General features: G+C 33.5%; 2 protein-coding genes across 4 annotated transcripts; one reads left to right on the top strand and one right to left on the bottom strand.

Annotated features, from left to right (window-relative positions):
- LOC18587763 (synaptotagmin-4) lies at positions 2,988–9,016 on the top strand. Its single transcript, XM_007011752.2, has 13 exons — positions 2,988–3,387; positions 3,565–3,669; positions 3,766–3,816; positions 3,915–4,035; positions 4,186–4,313; positions 4,829–4,930; positions 5,146–5,220; positions 5,757–5,836; positions 6,542–6,692; positions 6,768–6,998; positions 7,407–7,700; positions 7,892–8,005; positions 8,529–9,016. Exons 1-13 carry the CDS (start codon positions 3,283–3,285, stop codon positions 8,673–8,675), a joined length of 1,704 nt encoding a protein of 567 aa, XP_007011814.1. The 5' UTR covers positions 2,988–3,282; the 3' UTR covers positions 8,676–9,016.
- LOC18587762 (bifunctional purple acid phosphatase 26) lies at positions 9,208–15,034 on the bottom strand. 3 transcript variants are annotated; one of them, XM_018128017.1, is made up of 11 exons: positions 14,901–15,033; positions 14,532–14,597; positions 14,201–14,445; positions 13,408–13,608; positions 13,027–13,138; positions 12,585–12,811; positions 12,009–12,147; positions 11,577–11,797; positions 10,196–10,317; positions 9,893–10,054; positions 9,208–9,692 (listed from the first exon to the last, which is right to left on the bottom strand). In XM_018128017.1, the coding sequence occupies exons 3-11, from the start codon at positions 14,393–14,395 to the stop codon at positions 9,623–9,625; spliced, it is 1,449 nt and encodes a 482-aa protein (XP_017983506.1). In that variant the 5' UTR covers positions 14,396–14,445; positions 14,532–14,597; positions 14,901–15,033; the 3' UTR covers positions 9,208–9,622. The 3 variants fall into 3 exon arrangements, 2 of the variants coding, with proteins under 2 accessions (XP_017983506.1, XP_007011812.2); XM_007011750.2 differs by lacking the exon at positions 14,532–14,597; XR_001929562.1 differs by having other exon boundaries at positions 9,516–9,692; positions 10,196–10,255; positions 14,532–15,034.

Raw genomic sequence — 19,745 nt, 5'->3', positions numbered from 1 at the left:
CTGAAGAATTTTGCGTAATTTTCTGGAATTAAAGAAAAACAAAAAATGTGATGGCTTTTATTCGTCCATGGTTTTTTACTTTTTACTTTTTCCATTTGACTTCAGACTTTATTGTCATTCTACCGCTGTCAACGTCAAATATTTATATATATTTTTAATTTTTATAGAGATTAAGATAAAATTTTGATTTTAATATATTTTATATGAAAATTTTAAATTTTTTTATGATATAAATATTTATTATAAAAAATAAAAATTATTAAAATAATTTTATAATATAGATAAAATGAAAACCCATATAAAGAATCAGATCCAAAAAGTCCTCATATTTTTTCCATGAGAAAGCGAAAAGCAGCAAAGTGCCATAATTTGGTCAAAATTTCACTTGAAAATGAAGTCATAAACAAGTTGCTTCACGTTCACTAAAATCTCCATAGCAATCAAAGCATTTGTTTTGGCCATTAAAATTTGTATTTTTCATCCTACAAATTCTCACACTGACTTCTAGTAATGCATGAAAAATATTGCTTCGGAATTAAATTTTAATATAAAATAATTTACTTATTAAGTTTCAAATCATTATTTTACTTTTCAAATTGATATAATTTTGTAAAGATGGCCCTGAGTAGTATGTAAGTAAATATTTGGTATTATCTTATATATTTAAGTAAGATTAAATAATCCTTTAAATGGATTCAAACAAAACATGAGTTCAACTTTATAATAAGTACTCATATTATTTTTAACTAAATAAACGAAATAGAATTTTAATCATATCTAATAAAATGATATTAAATTTTATAATCAGGTACGTATCCCTCAAAATTAACCCATTGTTATTCCTAAGAATGTTGACACGACATTAAACTTACAAACAAAAGGGGCAATCAAATAAGTGGAATATGTTATCTTCACATTAACATCAGAACTTAGGGTAGAATCCATAAAAAGTAAAAAAAGCATAATTCATTCATATGTATGATTGATGTCAAATCTAACCAGAATTCTAGAGCATTTGAGATGGAAAAAGGAATAAATGGAAGAAGATAGAAATCATCGTTGTACCTAACATTAATAGAACAATTCTATGCTTAAAGCACATATGGAAGAACAACAAAGTAACATGGCCAGGCTGTCTTTAATAGACCAATCACTTCTTTCCCAAAGTCTCTAATTTTTTTTTTAAAGTGAGGAAGGCAAAAGTGGGAGATGCTGAGCAAGAGCGTCGAGCCAGGTGTGTTATTGCTGAAGAGAATATATGCAAATTCTGACTTACCTAAATAGTTAATTAAGTTCATCTATCACTTTGTCATTCCAAACCCCGAGATTAGCCAAGGTTTTATATGCCCAGATTGTATACTCTCCGTAGCAATTACGCTGAAAATGGGCTGACATTGTCACCTTGGGCTTGGTCTTCATCGTAGAGCTTAGGGCTTTGAATAGTCCGATGGCCACCAGGTCTTGGTGAGGTCCAATAGTAATAGTGAGATTTAGGAGTATTTTATAATCTGGTACGATGCATTGCCAGATTCAAGATTAATTATGGTGTCTTATAATCAAGGACGGATTTAGGATTAAATTATTAAAAAGTAAAAATTAAAAAAAATTAACATGCTTATGTATATAAAAAGTTTAGATTAAAAAATATATATAATATATATCTTTAATAATTTTTATTATACATTTTGTCTTATCTTAAATCATGTCATTATGATTTTGATTTGTTAAATTTATAAGTCACACTTTTACAGACTGCATTTTATTCTAACGAAAGGGATCCATCAACAGTTGGAAACAGATTTAATTCAAATGAGTAACATCAAAGCATGGAATTGAGTGGATGCCTTAACTCCGGTGGCTCCCAGGCAATAGCGTAAAACATAATCTTAAAAGTTGGAAAAACAATTTACAAATATGATAAGATTATTTGATAATAAATTTCTACATTTGAATGAGTTATTAATTTGGCGTGCATGGAAAGGAAAACAAATATAATTGGAGGACTTACTCGTCAAAAGAGGAGAAATTTTGATTTAAGGGTGACAAGTGGCACAGGAATGACCAATTTTGCCATCGTTGTCGGGTCACCTCCATGAGCACGTGGCATTGGCGGGTATTGCCGTTTGGGTTTGTCGGGCCACCCCTACGGGTTGATGATGACAACAAAAAGCCAAGAATCTGATACTAACCAAGGTAAAGGGTGATTTTTAAGATAGTAATGGATATTTTGAATAGGATATTTTGTATTATTTGGTTTAATTAAATACAATTAAAGTATTTATAATAAGATTTAGATAAAATATGCATAGTAAAATTATTTCTCGTCATAAGTTAGAGTAGGATTGAGTGATAATTATAATATATTTATTATCTTAATTCGATTATAAATAATATTTTTATATTTAATTTTATTTTTATTTATAAATTTTATAATTATGTAATATTTATGAATTTTTTTATTTTAAATATAATTTTAACTTTAATTTTTTTTATACGTCAAATTTATTTTACGAATTTAATTTTCATTAATAATAAAATTTGCATATCAAGTATGATAGAATAAAATATGAATAATTAAATTTAATTCAAATTTGAGTTCGGGCCTGGGCCTTTTTGTTACTGTAAAATAATCATATTAATCCCAATGTTTTGATATTTGCTTCTAAGGCACCTTAACATGTGAATTTGATGCAAAAATGGCCCTACCCTGTTTCTAGTTAATCGAATGAGTAATTGATTGTAATAGCATAGATTCAAGTCAAAATTTATTCGGATTTGACTAAATTTTTGTCACGTATATTCTGAATAAAGCCATTCAAATTTATTACTACAAGGCTTCAATAAAAAAGAAGAGGGAAAATATAATAAATATGGGGTATTCGAGGGGCTAATTGCAAAACAGAGCAACAGAAAGAAGTAAAACTCAAACGTTAAGCAAGCAAATAGACACGAGAACAAGAAGAAAGGCAAAAGAAGAGAACAAATTGCTTTCTTCTTTCCAGATCAGAATAAGATCAATAAATTGATCTTCAAGTAATTGTTTAATCATTACTAAAAACTAAATCACACTCCTTTCCGTTCTTTCTCCACCGCAGCCAACTGCATCCTGATCCAAATCCTTCATTGTTTTTGGCTGTTCCTTCCTCTCTCACTGCTCCAACCAGGACAACTCTGTTTCTTACAATGCCATGGAAATGAAAATCCCAGAAAACCAATATATTTCTCCAGGATACATTATCTTATTTTCTGGGGTTGTTTGAAAATTTGATAGAATAACGGAAAATGTCTTTCTTTTTTGGTATGTTGGTTGGACTCACCATTGGCATTGGGTTGATCGTTGCTTTTGCTCGGTTTGAGAAAATCAGATCCTCTCGTCGATCTTTTCTGGTAATTCCCTTTCATGTAAATCAATATCCAGCTTTTTACCGTGGGTTTCTTTCATTTGAAAACGGACATTACATTTCGCATGTGTTCATGCACGTAATTTTTTTGTATGGTACATTTGGCTCTGAAGCAATCAGCTCTGTTATCGTACTCTCTGTTTTTGATGGTTCAATATGATAGGCAAAGACGGTTGCTTCATTTGCGAGGATGACAGTGCAGGATTCAAGAAAAATTCTACCTCCTCAGTTTTATCCACCTTGGGTTGTCTTTTCTCAGCACCAGAAGGTGAGTTATCCATCATAAATCCAAATTCTTTCCTTCTCTCTGTCTCATGTTCTTATCATCAAGTCTCTACTAATGTTGGTTTCTTTATAAATACAGTTGGTTTGGCTTAACCTGCAACTTAAAAAGATATGGCCATCTGTTGATCAGGTAAATTTTCTTTTTCAAAAAAAAAATTTCCCTCTTTACAACTTAAAGATATGTAGGGATAAGCGTTTTATGTTTTTCCCTTGGGTCTTATGGCATAGGCAGCATCAGAGCTAATAAGAGCGAGTGTTGAGCCAATTCTTGAACAATATACACCAGCTATCTTATCGTCTATGAAGTTTGCAAAGTTGACTCTTGGAACGGTAGCTCCACAATTTACAGGTTATTTCTTTCAATTACAACATTGTTTTATGTTTCTGTCAATGAATTGAGAATAGCTTTTGTGATTATTCTCTTAGTGAGACCAAAGATGCTGGTTTTATTTTATTTCCTGAAGTTGGAAATGTTGCCCAAATTGTCAATCCTCTTTAGGTGTTTCCATCATTGAGAATGAAAGTGGCGATGGAGGAATCACCATGGAGTTGGAACTGCAGTGGGATGGTAACCCAAATATTGTGCTTAATATTAACACCAGACTGGGTGTTGCCCTGCCTGTGCAGGTAATCCTTACTTACTGCTCATGCTCAAAAGTCTTTCTTGCTTGTTAAGTTATCATGTTGAATGTATTTGATAAAAACCCGTTCTGTCGGTTAAGAGTTAGCACAGTTGCACTACACCAACACTGTCAGAAAAACACTCATCAGTAGTTGACTTCTAGGAACCTTTGTTCGTTTCTTGGCACTTAACTGTTCCTGTCTCAATATAAACTGTGTTCTGTCAATCAAATTTGCAGCAATCAAACATGTTCATCAATATTTGGTTTTCCCACTTGTCATTAAACTCTAATAATTCTATATCTAGGCAACTATTCTGAGTGCTTGATATGTGTATGAAAAGGGGAGGGAATGTGCGTGATGATACTCGTCTGATAAGTGTATGTGTATGTTCTTTTCATTATCAAATGTGTCGAGCTTGTTGTATTCTTAGCTTTCACATTATGTATAAAAATCTTTCATATTATGTCCCTCATGTAAGGTACTCCTTATCATCTCCTGGTTTTAACTTGTTCGTCTAGGTAAAAAATATTGGCTTCACTGGGGTTTTCAGGTTAATCTTCAAACCACTTGTTGATCAGTTTCCTTGTTTTGGAGCTGTTTCCTATTCCTTGAGAGAAAAGGTTAGTAGCAATAGTCTTGTTAACACTATCAGCATCATATTTGATTAGATAGTTCTGCTCCTTTCACAACCGATGCAAAAACACAAGCTCAAAAGAGTAAACTATGTTGTAGCAAATTAAATCTAATGCTATGAATCTGTAAATGAATATATCTAAAGGCAATTACTACTTTTTTATATCGATATCATGATTGCTTTGTATGATTTCTCCTACAGAAAGATCTTTCGTTTACACTTAAAGTTGTTGGAGGTGATATATCAACAATACCAGGGATTTCTGATGCTATTGAGGTGATTGTTTGCTTTTACAACATGCAGTGGTTTTATGCTTTTCTTCTTAGCTTTGATATATACAGTTGGAGGTCCCCTTGGCAAGTCTACAGCACCTTAGTGAATCTACCTCTTAAATTTTCTAAATTGATGGAGCAGCTCACAGCTCAGTATGTAAGGACAACATTTTTCAATAGAAAAGTTAATAAGAACAGAAAAGGTTCAATATCCAGATGTAGAATTCAGCACATACTAAAAAGGAAAAACTGAAATCGTTATGTTGGAGTAGAAGGTCATTCATCTAGTTCGAGTTCTGAAAATGGAAAGTGAGGGTTATGTTTCTAGGTCAATAGGGGTGCTATCTGTCAACAATGAAGCGAACAATCATGTAGATTAGCAACCATTTTTGAGCCAGAATTTCATAAAAATATAATGGACAATATTTTGCATAGAGAAGTATTATTAGCATTGAATTTTGCCATTGATTCTTCAGCTTCTAATGTTTTAAATTATGATGAGATGCAGTTCTGATGAACTGGGCTTACAATTTGGTACAGGACACAATTCGGAATGCTATTGAAGATTCTATAACATGGCCCGTTCGAAAAATTGTTCCCATATTACCTGGGGATTACAGGTATGCTGAGTTTTCCATGTTCTTTCTACAATGAATTTACTGTTGATTTGTCTTTAGAAGATCATTATAAATGAAAATTCATGCACCGGATACAATTATTTACCAAGCAGAAGATACATATTTATCCTAATATGTGTGCTTAGTGTTTTAGAAAGTCACAGACTTCTCCTGGAGATTTAAGCACCTGCATCCATTGATGTTCAGTGATTTCCTTATTGTTGTTTTGCCTTGACAAAGCTGGTGAGCAAAAGAATAACTGAGAAAGTTCCAGAATTAAGACCTTAAATATTTGCTTTGATCAAAGTAAATCAGTACCATCTTGAACATCAGACTAAAAATTGAGAAGAATTGGCTCAACCTGTTATTCTGAAAATTGGGATTTTTATTTTGTTCTGGCTTAGATTCAGCTGATCACAATAGAATTAGGATGTATTTTTTATTTAGGTTGACCTGATCCTATTCCTAGCCAACTTTGACCTCTACTGTTGTTGAATTTATCTCTTGCCATTTCTTTTTATGCCTGAAGTGTTCACTGCATATGTTCCACCCATATAATTTAAGGACAGATAAGTTGGAATATGATCTCCCAAACAATGCCCATTTATGTTTATAGAAAGCTATAATCTGAAGCACCTTTTCTTTTCCTTTTTGCTCTTCCTCCTGATGCAAATTAAGTAGATTGTCTGTTATTCTATCCTCTACCAGTTTTCTGGAGCTGAAACCTGTTGGAACATTAGATGTGAAGCTTGTGCAAGCCAAAGACCTAACAAATAAGGACATTGTTGGGAAATCTGATCCTTTTGCTGTCTTATTTATACGTCCACTTCGTGATAAAATGAAAACCAGTAAAACCATTGTAAGATACTTACCTTCTTCTACATATAATCTCTTTTTCCAGGATTCATGTTTAACTCTTATAGTTTTTCTTCAGAATAACCAATTGAATCCAGTTTGGAATGAGCACTTTGAGTTCATTGTAGAAGATGCATCAACTCAACACTTGACCATAAAAGTCTATGATGATGAAGGGGTTCAGGCTGCTGAATTGATTGGCTGTGCTCAAGTGGCTTTGAAGGACCTTGAGCCTGGTAAAGTGAAGGATATCTGGTTGAAACTGGTCAAGGATTTGGTGGTCCAGAGAGATACTAAATACAGGGGTCAGGTGGGGATCCCTTTTGAATTTCCTATTTGTTTTCTCTGTTACGATTGCAGCACTTACATGAGTGAAAACTAGATCGAGTTCACATTTTTTAATCTAGGGACAAGGTTTTTAAAGTTGCCTTGATCTTTAATGACAGGTTTAAGTCTATATAATGGAGTTAAAAGCAATTTCATTTATGGAATATTGTCACCATAATGCAGAAGAATGATAGCTGTAGCAAGCAATCTGCTGAATAAATATATTAATGTCATTATGAAGAGCTAGTGTGGTTTTGAATTTAATCTTCTAAAATAGTTCCCACTCATAACATTTCTTTCCTGCATTTGGCATGAAGTTCAATCTTTTACAAAATTGTAAACAACTTGAACTTTGTAATTACTTATAAGTTCCATGGTTTCTTCCCAACAGGTACACATTGAACTCCTATACTGTCCATTTGGCACAGAAAGCAGCTTTAAAAACCCATTTAACCCTGATTTCTCATTGACATCATTGGAGAAGGCCCTTAAAAATGTAACTGTTGAAGAGGCTGCTGACCTCAAAAGAACAATGACTCAGAGGAAAAGAGATGTCATTGTTAGAGGAGTACTATCAGTGACGGTTATAGCCGCTGAAAACTTGCCAGCAGTTGATTTTATGGGAAAGGCAGACCCTTTTGTTGTCCTCATAATGAAGAAAGCTGAAACAAAAGCCAAGACAAGGGTGAGATGCATTTTTCCCCTCTGAGAAGCCACATTTGGTTTCAGTTTTCTTATTTTCCGTTAGGTGGCTTTAGCATGTGAATGTTTCTACAACCCTCTTTATGAGCTTTGTAGGCTTTTCTTCAAGATTACTGCATGTGGTACTAAGGTTAACTATAGCAGGTCTCGAGAGCTTTACTTCTCTTTTCTCAGGTTGCTACTGAGACCTTGAATCCGGTTTGGAATCAGACATTCGACTTTGTTGTGGAGGATGCATTACATGAAATGTTAATTTTGGAAGTCTGGGACCATGACACCTTCAAGAAGGTAATTCTCACTTTGTCTTCACTATCTCTATCTCTTTTTTCTTCTGGCAGGCAAGTACCCATCAATTTATGCCCTCCTTCTTGAATTCCAATTTCACCTTAGAAAACTCAGTATACAATTATATACAAATAGCTTCATAATCTTCTATCAGGGAAACGTTTATATTTATACATGGTTGAAGCATTTGTATATATTCTGGTAACTTGTGCAGCCAGGCACCTTCTAATAGGTCAGCTGCAACTCAAACTGTTTGGCTTGGTCTTATTGCCTTAGGCGAAGCAATAAGAGTATTGTTCACCATTTGCAAAGGTGACAAAGTAGAGATTTTCAATGGTTGCTGGAATTTCTGTCCAATGATTGATCTTGGAAATATGAAATGTTGGTCACTTCTTGTTGCTACCATTTGGTGCTAACCAACTTGGTTTTGAAAGCTTCTTGAACTGTTGTAATCTGCAATTTGAGCTACATTGTTTTATTACAACCTTGTTAACCAGTCTTATACCATGCTGAGACAATCTTTCAGGACAAAATCGGGAGATGCATCATGACGCTGACTAGGGTCTTACTAGAAGGGGAACTTCAAGATGGATTTCTGTTAGATGGTGCTAAATCAGGAAAGCTTTTTCTCCATCTGAAGTGGAATCCACAGTTAGTATTCCGTGACGTTTAACTGCCAAGAGACAATGAAACAATTTTCAGACCAACACCCTTCGGATCTCCTCCCTAGCACTGATGAGGAGCAGAATAATTGTTTGCTAATCCGCAAGCTGTATAAACTAACATTTAAGGGAAAAGACATAGGGCTGCTGTTTTCTTCTTTGTAAATCATCATTATTTTTTCCTTTCTGTTAAAGCTACAAGTAATTTTGATGAAGAAAAAGGTATAGAGAAGAGACATGTGATTGCGGAAGAAGATGATTGAATGAAGAGATGTTAAAGATCATGTAAAGCTTTTAGTAAAAATTCTGATGATTGTAGATAAAGAAGAAACATGAATGGTTTTAACTTTCATAGTTACTGTCTCCAGACACAGCTTCCAATACTGAACCCTCCCTTTTCAACCATGAAAATCTTGTGGAATCTTCAAAACCAATGATAATACCATGAACTTCTCAATTCAGAAACATGACAACTTTTGCATTTGCATACTCAGAAGAAGCAACTGGAGTGAATAACAATCAATCATTGAGACACTTGTGAAATTTCATCAAAATGTAATCATTTCATTGTATTAATCACATCATCCTTTGCATGGTGTCATTACAAGACATTTGGTATAGCTACAAAGAACGTTTTACTTTTCGTAACAAATGATGTAAAAGATTTATATATTATTCTATGAATAACACAAAATTACCTAGACCAGAAACCCTATTGACTAATCATCAACCCGAAAAAGAATATGGTAATGCTCTGTAAGTTACAAAAAGTTTCCTAGGGCATTTGGACTGCATCTCTTTGCTTGAAATACAAGTCGAATCATGGCTCGTTATCGTATGATGCAGTGGTGAATTCTGCAATACTAGAAGAGATTCATTAAACCATCATGTGCATTGAGGAATATGGAGATGCCAAAAAATGGATTCAAGAATTGACAAAGCTTTTAACAAAATATTTTCAGAAATTAATTTCTCCTCTAGCCTTAAGATGATTCTTCTTGAGTTTCCTCCTCCGTAGATTGCTTGCCCTGTAAAGAAAAAACAAATTAACCTAGTTTGATTAAATTCAGCGCAAGTTAAGGCTGATTGATAAAGGAAAGATATGAGTTAAGATACTCCAGTAAGCAAGACATGCAAAAAATAAAAACAACTAAGGTGACTAAACACAACTAATGGAAACTTAATGTTGATTCCACGAGAAAGAGAAAAGCAGAAAGCTCATACTTACCAGTGTCGATTGAGGAATACTACAGAATCAGCAGGAACCTTTTGCCCATCATCATTTCGATGCCAGTGCAAGAATGCATGGGTTCGGTTCTTTATCTCCAATGTGGAATGACCATAACTGGCTTCACGGAATGCAGAATATTCTGGTTGTGGGTCCCAAAACCTAATGGTGAATTACAAATACCTAAGGACTTCAGCAAGGGGGTTAAGCATGCCAAAGAAATTTATCGGGCAACTTGATACTTTCAAATCATATTCCATTTCAACATAAGACTTTTATATTCAAATGTTGATGTCTGATTACCTTCCAGCAAGACCTTCCTGATTTCCTCCATCTCCGACTGTTACATACACTGGAGCTGATCTGTCAGGCACAGGATAGCGGTCACCACTTGATACATTATAACGGATATTTGAGATGCGATACTGCAAATCAATAACATCAGCTTTTTTAGATAACCTATATTTGTAACCAAAAATTGCTTTATGCTTGAAGACACAATAGAAAACAGCATTAACCATGAACACTAATAGGCTACCGAGACCTTAGGGGAACAATATGTTCTGATGTTGTCTCAAGGGAACACAGTTTCTAAAGAATTTCAGCAATCTAGTTCTCCAACTTTTATTTCCTCCCAACCATGGAACATAGAGTAGTGCATTGATGATGTCAAATTAGATATTTAGAAAAGAGAAATGAGGTTATTGCCACCATTTCTTTGTCAAGAAAAATTTTTGAGCATGGCTGATTGGATGTTAAAGCTTTTAGGAAGATATAATTAAGCGGAGAAACAGGAGAAACATTATACAGGGTCAGAGGAAAAGTGATTCTTCAGCGATTATAGACCACAGTGTGGTTAATTTTTCAAATTACTCATTCTTGGATTGGCTTATGGTCATTATTCTGACCTACCATCTTTTCTTTTTCTAGATTTAAGTTTCCCTTGTTTAACCAAGAGTATTATGATCAGTGGTAGATGTAGAAATCCAAGAGGGACTGTGCCTGCCCCTGTTTTATGATCTTGAAAGGCTAGACTGCAAGAGGAGGCTAGTTATGTAATTTTTGATGATAACAAAACATTCTTCAGTCTTTAAGTCTAACTATGTTACTTAAGTGTGCAAGAAAGAGCTTAAATTCATTAATATATTCCATCCCCCCTTTTTTGATGGTGACATAACACCCCTAAATTTAAGAGTGTAATGTCATTAAAACTATGTTAAGTAATTAGACATTTCAAAAGCAAATGCATGGGAGTTTTTAACATGAATAAATTAAGTGCAAAACTCATTCAAGCAATTTTGATCATTTTTGTCATTTCAAAACTATAATCAATTTAAAGCTAATAAAGCTAACAAGTTAGGCGTTCAACCCATGATTGCAATGACCAATGCAATGTTAAGGGAGATGGCTATGGATTTTGATAAAAAAAATAGCACAGTCCATGAAGATATCATGTAGAGTGAATAATGATTGATTAGTAAGCTAATTTGACTCATGAGACTTTTTTCTAAAGTATGAGGATTCAACAAATTTTGGGTAAAGGTGGTATCAAGAGCAACAATTCTTATCTTATGGGTACATCACTTGTATTAGTCACCTCTAAATTACTCATGCTAATCAATTTCATGGTCTACTCCTCACCCCAGTGAGAACAAGCAACAATAAAAGGGAAGAATGTACATACTGATCTTTCATAGGCATGGACGTGGCCAGCAAAGATGAAATCAACTCTGTAACGAACAAACCAGCGCTCAAAGACAACTCGTATGCTTTCACCCTCCATAAAGTGAGCTTGGTTACTATTGTAGATGGGGACATGCATAACAATGATAAGCCAGGGCGTCTTCTTTCTATCCACTCTTTTTAGTTCATCTCGTAGCCACTGCCATTGGGGTGTGTATTTCACTGGTCAAAGAAAAATGGAGAAAATTTCAGATTGAATAAGAAACATCAATGGTGATTTTCATATCTATTTCCTAAATAAGCTGCAATTGATTTAACATCAATTGTACAGAAGTTTAAAACTAAACAAGACAATCATAGATGAAAACTTTATCAGTGATTTAAATTGTTAAGTGGAATAGCTCCAGCAAACCGTGTTAAAAGGATGTATTACCATGTGGAGAATAGCTGGATAGGACAATTATATGAGCTGATGCTCGTCGGATGGCATACCAGAGAGGATTATTGCTTCTGGATGCCAAATAAGGTGTACTGTATCTATGTAGGTATGATTTAAATGGAATAACTTCTCCCTGGAAAAAATGCACAGGCGTGAAAAAGAAAAAAGATGAAGATAAGCTATGATCTAGTTATCTTCCATCTATGTAGCTTTCTTACCCAAAAGGAAAAAGAAAACTTTCATTAGCTGCATTAATGTAGGAGATATTATTAGAAAGAAAGAAACGAGCTCCATACTTCAAAAAGGTATCTTTTATATTTATTTCAGAAGTAAGTGCATAAAATACATTGGTTTTAATGAGTATACATATAAGATTATAAAGTCAGAAAAGGAAACAATTATTATGACTCGTACATCAGGAACGGACTGAGGAGGGAATATCCGAATTCAGAATACGTGAAAAGTATTAATGCCACGTATAATTGAATATACATTAAAGTAAAAGAGTTCAAATGAAAGGAAAGAGATGTATATAGATAAGAAATTCAAGATGCAGAACTCAAGCATTACCACATCTGGCATGTATTCTATCTCATGATTCCCAGCTGACCAAATCCATGGTTGATAAGCAGCGCTTCTCTCAATAAAGCGACCCCATGAATCCCATCGAATACCAACATCATTGTATTGATATCTATCAGCATAAGAGAGATCACCAACAAATAAGACAGTCTGTCCTCCACTCTGCATGTAATGCTCCAGAGTGGAAAGAGAATTATATGTTTGACCCAAATCACCTATAATATACAAAACCAATTTACGATGAGGAAATTCGGGAAAAAGAGCTTTTTGCAATTAAGGAATCTGTTTTTGTAGCTAGTCTATTTTGTTTGGGAGTCTCAAAAGAATCCATTTGGAAAACAAATATGAATAATCATATACTATTTCCATTTGAACACGAAAAACAAGATTATTCATTATTATGTAGATAAATATTCTAGTAACATCTTACCGATAATTCCAAATGTAAAAGGAGAATCTGGGTCAATCTTTGGAGGTGTTTGAAACCAAAACTCTCGAGAAGAAGCACCTACTCCAATCTTGTAATAGTACTTGGTCTCATACTAAAAGAAGAGAAACTTAGTGGTCTTAGCATAAATTGTAACATCAATTGAATTTATATAAAGATTGAATAGAACTATCAGTACCAACTTCAAAACATGAAATATGATACTCATCATCTGGATGTTAGATTCATTTCATAAGCACAGTGCAGCAGATCCAGTTTGAGGTAGAAATGTTTGATGATTGTTCAAGTATTCGTGCTTTATGCTAGAGTCCTCTAGTTTGACATTCATGTTATAAATAACATCATATGTTTTTTGATGCTTACCTCTAGACCGTCAACAAGACAGTGATGAATATAGCCAGATTTATAGTTGTAAAAGGTGTAATTTGTCACTGTGCCATCTGCACTAAGTTCATATTTCTTCTCTGATGTGCCATATTGGACTTTGGAAGGCCCTGGTTCATCAGCTGTAACCCACGAGATTATTACAGCCTTTCCATCATAGTCACCTTGAGTAATATGCAGCTACATCAATAAATATAATGAAGTTAAAATACCTGCTTGGTGAAGCTGATCACTGCAGCTGTAGTTACATACATACTAAAAGTATTATAGATGGCCTAAACTCTACAGCTCCAAATATCATCACTGATAAAGACACTCTTAAAGAGTATTCTTTTCAATGCACATCAAGAAAACTGTACTCTTTTAAGAATGTCTTTTGTATAGAATTTAAAACAAAGCCATTGTGTTTTTCATATTGATAAAATCTCATTATTCATCATAACCATCCCTTTCAGCCTCATTCATACAAACAACAAGTGTGAAAAACCAACATGTTGATTGGATCAGTAGGAAGCCAACTTGGATGTAGATGGCCAATTGGCCATCAGTAGTTTGCATCATCATTTAATCCCAATTGTGAAAAAAGAAACATGTTTGTTGGAATCATATCAACAAACTCTTTGCAAATAACACTTACCCTAGTCTCTTTAAATAACTGAAGTATTTCTTTTCTTGCATCACAGTTAAGTTTTCCCTTCTCTGTAATCGTTCACATTTTTGTAATTTGAAGTAAATTGCTACAACGGTGGGATTAGAAATGGTGAAAACTTACTTGCTGTGGAGCATTGTAACCAGTAGGAATAGCAAATACTTTGTTGTCAAGAGGAATATCAAAAGATTGCCACTGAGAGCGAGTAAAAGTACTTGTAATTCCCGCGCTTCCTCTTTTCACCAAGTCTAGGATAAGAAACAATGTGAGTAAAAGTTGGAAAAATGTGAACTGCACACCGGAGGCCATCAGCACCATTGTTCTGTGTTCATGAATCAAGCTCTGAAGCAACTCCAATTAGTTCAAATCTGAGAAGAAAATAGAATCAATCAAACACAAGAAAAAATCTATAATTCAAAAATTAAAAACAGAACAAGAAGAATAAATGAGTTGCCTGTGATCTATCAACTTTATCACATCTTCTGCGATGCAGGTGCCTAGTAAGCAAATCACTTGTCATCTAAACCACATTTATCAGAAATGGGGAACAAAAAAAAAATCAGGGAAAATTCAAAATATTTGAGAACAGAGTTCATATTGATACTTATTTTCTTTCCCTATATTCTCACAGCAATCAAAATCGAACATCAAGATCAAGCAGCAAAGTCGGTGAAACTCGAACCCGATGCCATACTTTGTTGAAACCGTATCTATTAAACTGACCCAGATTTTCAAACGAAAGATCCAACGAGAATTTACAAGAACAAATCGAATTTGACAAGGAAACAAAAAACCATTTGTCTAAACGAGCAAAAGAGCTTACTTCCTCAACAAAGAGAGAGAATCACGAATGAAAGGCTGAAGAATGAAAATGTCAGTAAAGAAAACAACTAGAACCCCGAATACAAGTCGGAACTTTGATTTTACATGTAAAGACAAAGAGTAAAAGTCTAGAGAGAGAAAGTTACCTCGAAGAAAAATGTTGCAAAGAGAGATAGAGAGAGAGAGAGAGAGAGAGAGAGAGATGGGGAGGCGGGGGAAATGAAATCTGTCAGGAGGTCGTTGACGGTTTGTCAAGGTTTGCTATTTCTTTTTTTTTTAATATTTAAAAATGCTTATATAAATAGGGAAGCGTAAGATAGCAGGGAGTGACGTTTTCTAGCGTAAGATAGCAGGAAGTGACGTTTTCTAGCGTAAGTTAGCAGACAGCGTTGTCGTTGTGCTGTTATGTCACGGTGAGTCGGTGACTCTTTGACTCGACCAAGAATTTGGATAGATCCAATTAATTATACTCTTTAGAATTCATTTGAAATCGAAATAATCCATTGTAATTGATTATTTCAGTTTAATTATTTTAATTTAGATCTTAAATCAATTAAGAATATAGATTTTTTTTAATTTATTCGGCCGATTTTTATATTTAAAATTTACAATAGAATCTATTGAACAAATTAACTATATATTAATATATTTTAATATTTTTAATAATAATAATATCTCTTTATATTTATTTTATCTTGATTAAAACGTGTAAATGAGTACTTTTACTTAATCTTGATTTAAAGTCCAAATCAGAAAATTTTCGACCCTTCTTTAACTTTCAAACAAAGAATTAAAAAATAATAAAATTATCAAATTTATTACATCAAATACTATATAACAAGCATATCAATAAATAATAATTTAATCTTTAATTATAATATAACTATATATAAAAATTATTTTTGAGAGGAATTATTAATTCACATGTGACGAGTTATTTACTTGTCACGTGACCATTCAATGGTCTCTTTTGACGATAATTTTTTTTAATTTTATAATTTATATGTATATTTTTAAAATGAATATTTATATTATAATATGAATATTTTTATATGTAATTAAAGTGACATGTCTAATTCTTTTGGACCGACAAAAAAATGCTATTAATTATATCTAAGTATTAGTATTTTTATTTTAAATTATATATATGTATACGTAAATGTATGAATATGTATTTAATTCCAAATACATTAGTATTGAGAGGAATGGAAAAATAATTGGCGACCCCACAGCCACGAATTTGTAAGTTTGGTCCCAACCAGTAATTCACGGACATCAAATTGGATTGGAAGTGTCGTTTATTGATGGCTAAGAAATTGGATGGAAATTGTGAAAATGTTGTAGGAACAGAAGAGGAAAATTCTGCTATCTGTTCATACTTCCCTGGGGTTTTTGCTTCTGCCCTACATGAAAACACTTTTGAAGGTTTGGTTGTAACTGTTTGTTTGGACTGGTAGTTGGGATTTAAAGTTCTTTGAGTTTGGCTCTGATCTCTGGCCTCTGTCCCTCCCTCCCTAAACCACATGTACTAAGCTTCGAATCTAAGCAGTGTTCCAGCAATGGATCAAACACCAAACCAAGACGATCGACAGTTATTCACACTGCTGAAATCCCTTCAAAGAGCTTCAAAAGATCTACAGAAAAACCCCATCTTTGCAACAAAGAAAACCCAATCCACCATTGAACCTTTCTTAGACCTTGAAAAGAGCGAAAACACTGTTTTTGCAAACGACCCTAATCTTTTCAAGCTCTCCCAGCTACTTTTGAACCTCAAAACCCTGCTTGAAAGGGTTCAAAAGTATCAGGGTTATAGCCTGCCATGCATCCTCAGACGCCAAATCATCAACTACAAGATTTACCAAGTTGCTTGTGCAATGGAGACTGAAATCCAAGCCTATATTGATCGAGAAAACGTTCAGAACCTTGTGGAAACACTTGAAGATTCAGATGATGAGGATGAAAAAGTGAAGGTTTTGATTGAGTTTGAGAAGCGTTTGTCACAAGGTTTTGATCTTTATTTTCAAGATTTGATTTTGAAAGCCAGAGTATTCCTGACTCTTGAACTCTTACTCTGTGACTCTTCATGTTCGATAAGAATTCAAGATCAGGTAGCACTTGCAATAGCCGCATTGGTTAGATTCAATAAAGATGTGTTTGTAGGATTGGTGCTAATGGGTCCAACAGTTAGAGCTTTGATATCAATGTCATCTTGTTGTTCTATTCGAGTTCTTTCTTTGCTAGTCAAGTTTATTAGAATTCCTCTGGTTGATGAACTAGAAGCATACAGAGAAATCCCAAGAATTATAAGCCTCTTAAGTTCAGAAAACGTGTCAATCCAAGTCGCAGCCATAGATTGCATACTTGGAATCGCATATTATGGGAGAAGAGAAGCAATTGAAGCAATGCTTGGAGCAGGGTTAATTGAGAAGCTTGTTGAGTTGCAGAGACTGGAAAATCATGGCAATGGGAATGAAAACAGAACAACTAATGAAGAAGGTGCAAAATCAGAAACAAAAATAGAAAGTGATGAGGAAGATTACGTGGGGAATTCTCCATTTGAAAATTGTGTTGCAAGGTTTGCAGTGCAATTAGAAGCAGGAGAAGTGCTAAGTAACAAGGAGAGAAGGGAATTTAAGATAGAAATCTTGAGGAGAGTCAGAGAAGCCTCTGTTTCTGAGGCAGAGTCTGTTATTATTGTTGCAGAGGTGTTGTGGGGTTCCTCATCTTGAATTAAATTATTTGATCTGGTGTAATGTCATAAAATATTTGACCCAGGATCCCCTGATTTTCACTGAAGGGGAAACCCCATCTTAGAAATACATATTGTAATCCATTTATTTAGTTGGAATGCAGATTTCAGGATACAGGGGATAGTGATTTTTAACCCTGAGAGCCCAATTTTGTAGCCTGGAAAAACAGGAAAAAGTTTCACAACCATGAATTTACTCATGAATATACCTTCCAGCATTTGCCCGGAATGAAAAGAATTTCGATTTTTGTTTTTCTTGTGCAATGGGATTTTGTTAAAGAGTAATTTAGACCCTTTTTTCTTTATGATTTCACGTGGTTTCCTAAGTTTTCATCAATCCTAATTCCTTCTGGTGGGCATAACTCATGACCCGATTATACGAGTCAGGGCTTACAGATTCAGCCGACACCTTAAAAACCAGATGACTTTGACTTTCTCAACCTTCAAAGCAAGCTGATCCGTGTCAGTAGTAGGACAGTTGACTCCTCCAGGACACAATTTTTCTACTCTAATGATTAATTCATCACAAATTGTTAAAATCATGATAGACAATCAGCAAAAATGAAAAATGCCTATCAATGGGTTATTCATGTAATTTAAAGTGATCGAGAATCAAACATGTGTAATAATTGTGTTAATCCTGTTAAGATGGTCCATTACCCATGTATACCGACAACATTATCTGCTTTTTGGATAATTTTGTCTTAATGTGAACAAGGGATTAAACTCTTATAATAATGGTGTTAATCGTTTCAAAAATTGTCCATTAACAAAGCCTAATGGAAACATTATCTGTTTTCTGGACAACTTCTGCATTCCGTTTTTATTCATATTTGTTACCTTATTGGGTCGACTCATGGAATATGATGGATGGAGGAAACCAGGTTGCATAAAATCCAGAAAAATAGGAATTTTCAAGAGGAGTTCCTTTTGCAAATTTGGTAGAAACCAACCAAAAGAAATTAAAGACAAATTGCAACTTGCATCATGGAAAAAGCTATAGCACACCTACCAATACCATATATCTACTGCCATTTGGTAACCACATTGGAGCAGATTCTCCCCCTTGATGTCATAATACCAACCATGAAAACATGCTTAGTGCCAACCTTCTCATCATCAACCAAATAATTCCCTAATGATTTATCCCAAAAACCAAAAAAACAGAGCAAAGCAACCCTACATTTGGCTAAGGAACACATCCTTGAAGTGCTGTTCTGTCATACACTTTTCTCAATGCTTAATTTACATTGGTTTTAGGTCAATTCATGATTGACCCTGCAAAGTTTTCAGTGTTCAAATCGTGTTTTGTAATAGTAGATGATGTTAACATGTGCAGATAAGAAAAATCAATTCCTTCCAAATTGAATTCCAGAGTGACATTGAGAGGCATATATTGCATTAGTAAATAACATTAATTCATTAATTTCAGCATTGAAGGCATGACAGAGAAATTAATTAAAGACATGACAAAGAAATAGGAAGAAAGGTAGTAATAGATTAATTAGGAAAGGCATTGATGCTCCAGCCTTAACTTTCTCAAATTTACATGAGAATAAATTGGATCCCATCCCATGAATTTAAGATTTCCTCATATAGTACTAGTTAATACTATACTTTTTTTTTTAACTTTTTATTTTTTGTAAAAAAATGTTATTTAATTCTTAAATTAATTATTATAAATCAAATCGGGTTTAATACATTATGTAATGTAGTAATAGTAGTGGTCCCTTTGCTTTTTTTTTTTTAATTTTTAATTTCTTAAGATATTTAAAAATAATTTTTTATATATTTATATTTTTATTTTTGATTACAAATCTCAACGCAAGTTGTATTATATTAAAACAAGATTTTCTCATATTATAATTATTTTTATGATTTTTTTATCTTTTTATATAAAAAAGTATTGAATATTTATTTTGTAGAAAAGTTTCTAAATTTTAATAGTAAAATATATTAAAATTTTAATTTTGTGAAAATAAAACAAGAATAAAGATTTAAAAATGAGAAAATAAAATTTATTTTACAATTTTTTTATGATGAGTGTTAAGTGAAAGGAACAAAGGCCAATAATGAGAGACACGTAGGAGAGAGAGG

This window comes from Theobroma cacao, chromosome 9 (genome assembly GCF_000208745.1).
Source record: "Theobroma cacao cultivar B97-61/B2 chromosome 9, Criollo_cocoa_genome_V2, whole genome shotgun sequence".
Taxonomy (NCBI): Eukaryota; Viridiplantae; Streptophyta; class Magnoliopsida; order Malvales; family Malvaceae; genus Theobroma; species Theobroma cacao.
This window is presented reverse-complemented; position numbering and strand designations above follow the sequence as displayed.

Coding starts and splice junctions, on each gene's coding strand:
- LOC18587763 (XM_007011752.2), top strand. CDS start 3,283: ATGTCTTTCTTTTTTGGTATGTTGGTTGGACTCACCATTGGCATTGGG. Junction 4,931..5,145: donor CCTATTCCTTGAGAGAAAAG/GTTAGTAGCAAT, acceptor TTTCTCCTACAG/AAAGATCTTTCGTTTACACT. Junction 7,701..7,891: donor AAACAAAAGCCAAGACAAGG/GTGAGATGCATT, acceptor CTCTTTTCTCAG/GTTGCTACTGAGACCTTGAA.
- LOC18587762 (XM_018128017.1), bottom strand. CDS start 14,395: ATGGTGCTGATGGCCTCCGGTGTGCAGTTCACATTTTTCCAACTTTTA. Junction 13,139..13,407: donor GTCTTGTTGACGGTCTAGAG/GTAAGCATCAAA, acceptor CTCTTCTTTTAG/TATGAGACCAAGTACTATTA. Junction 10,318..11,576: donor TCCATGCCTATGAAAGATCA/GTATGTACATTC, acceptor ATTGATTTGCAG/TATCGCATCTCAAATATCCG.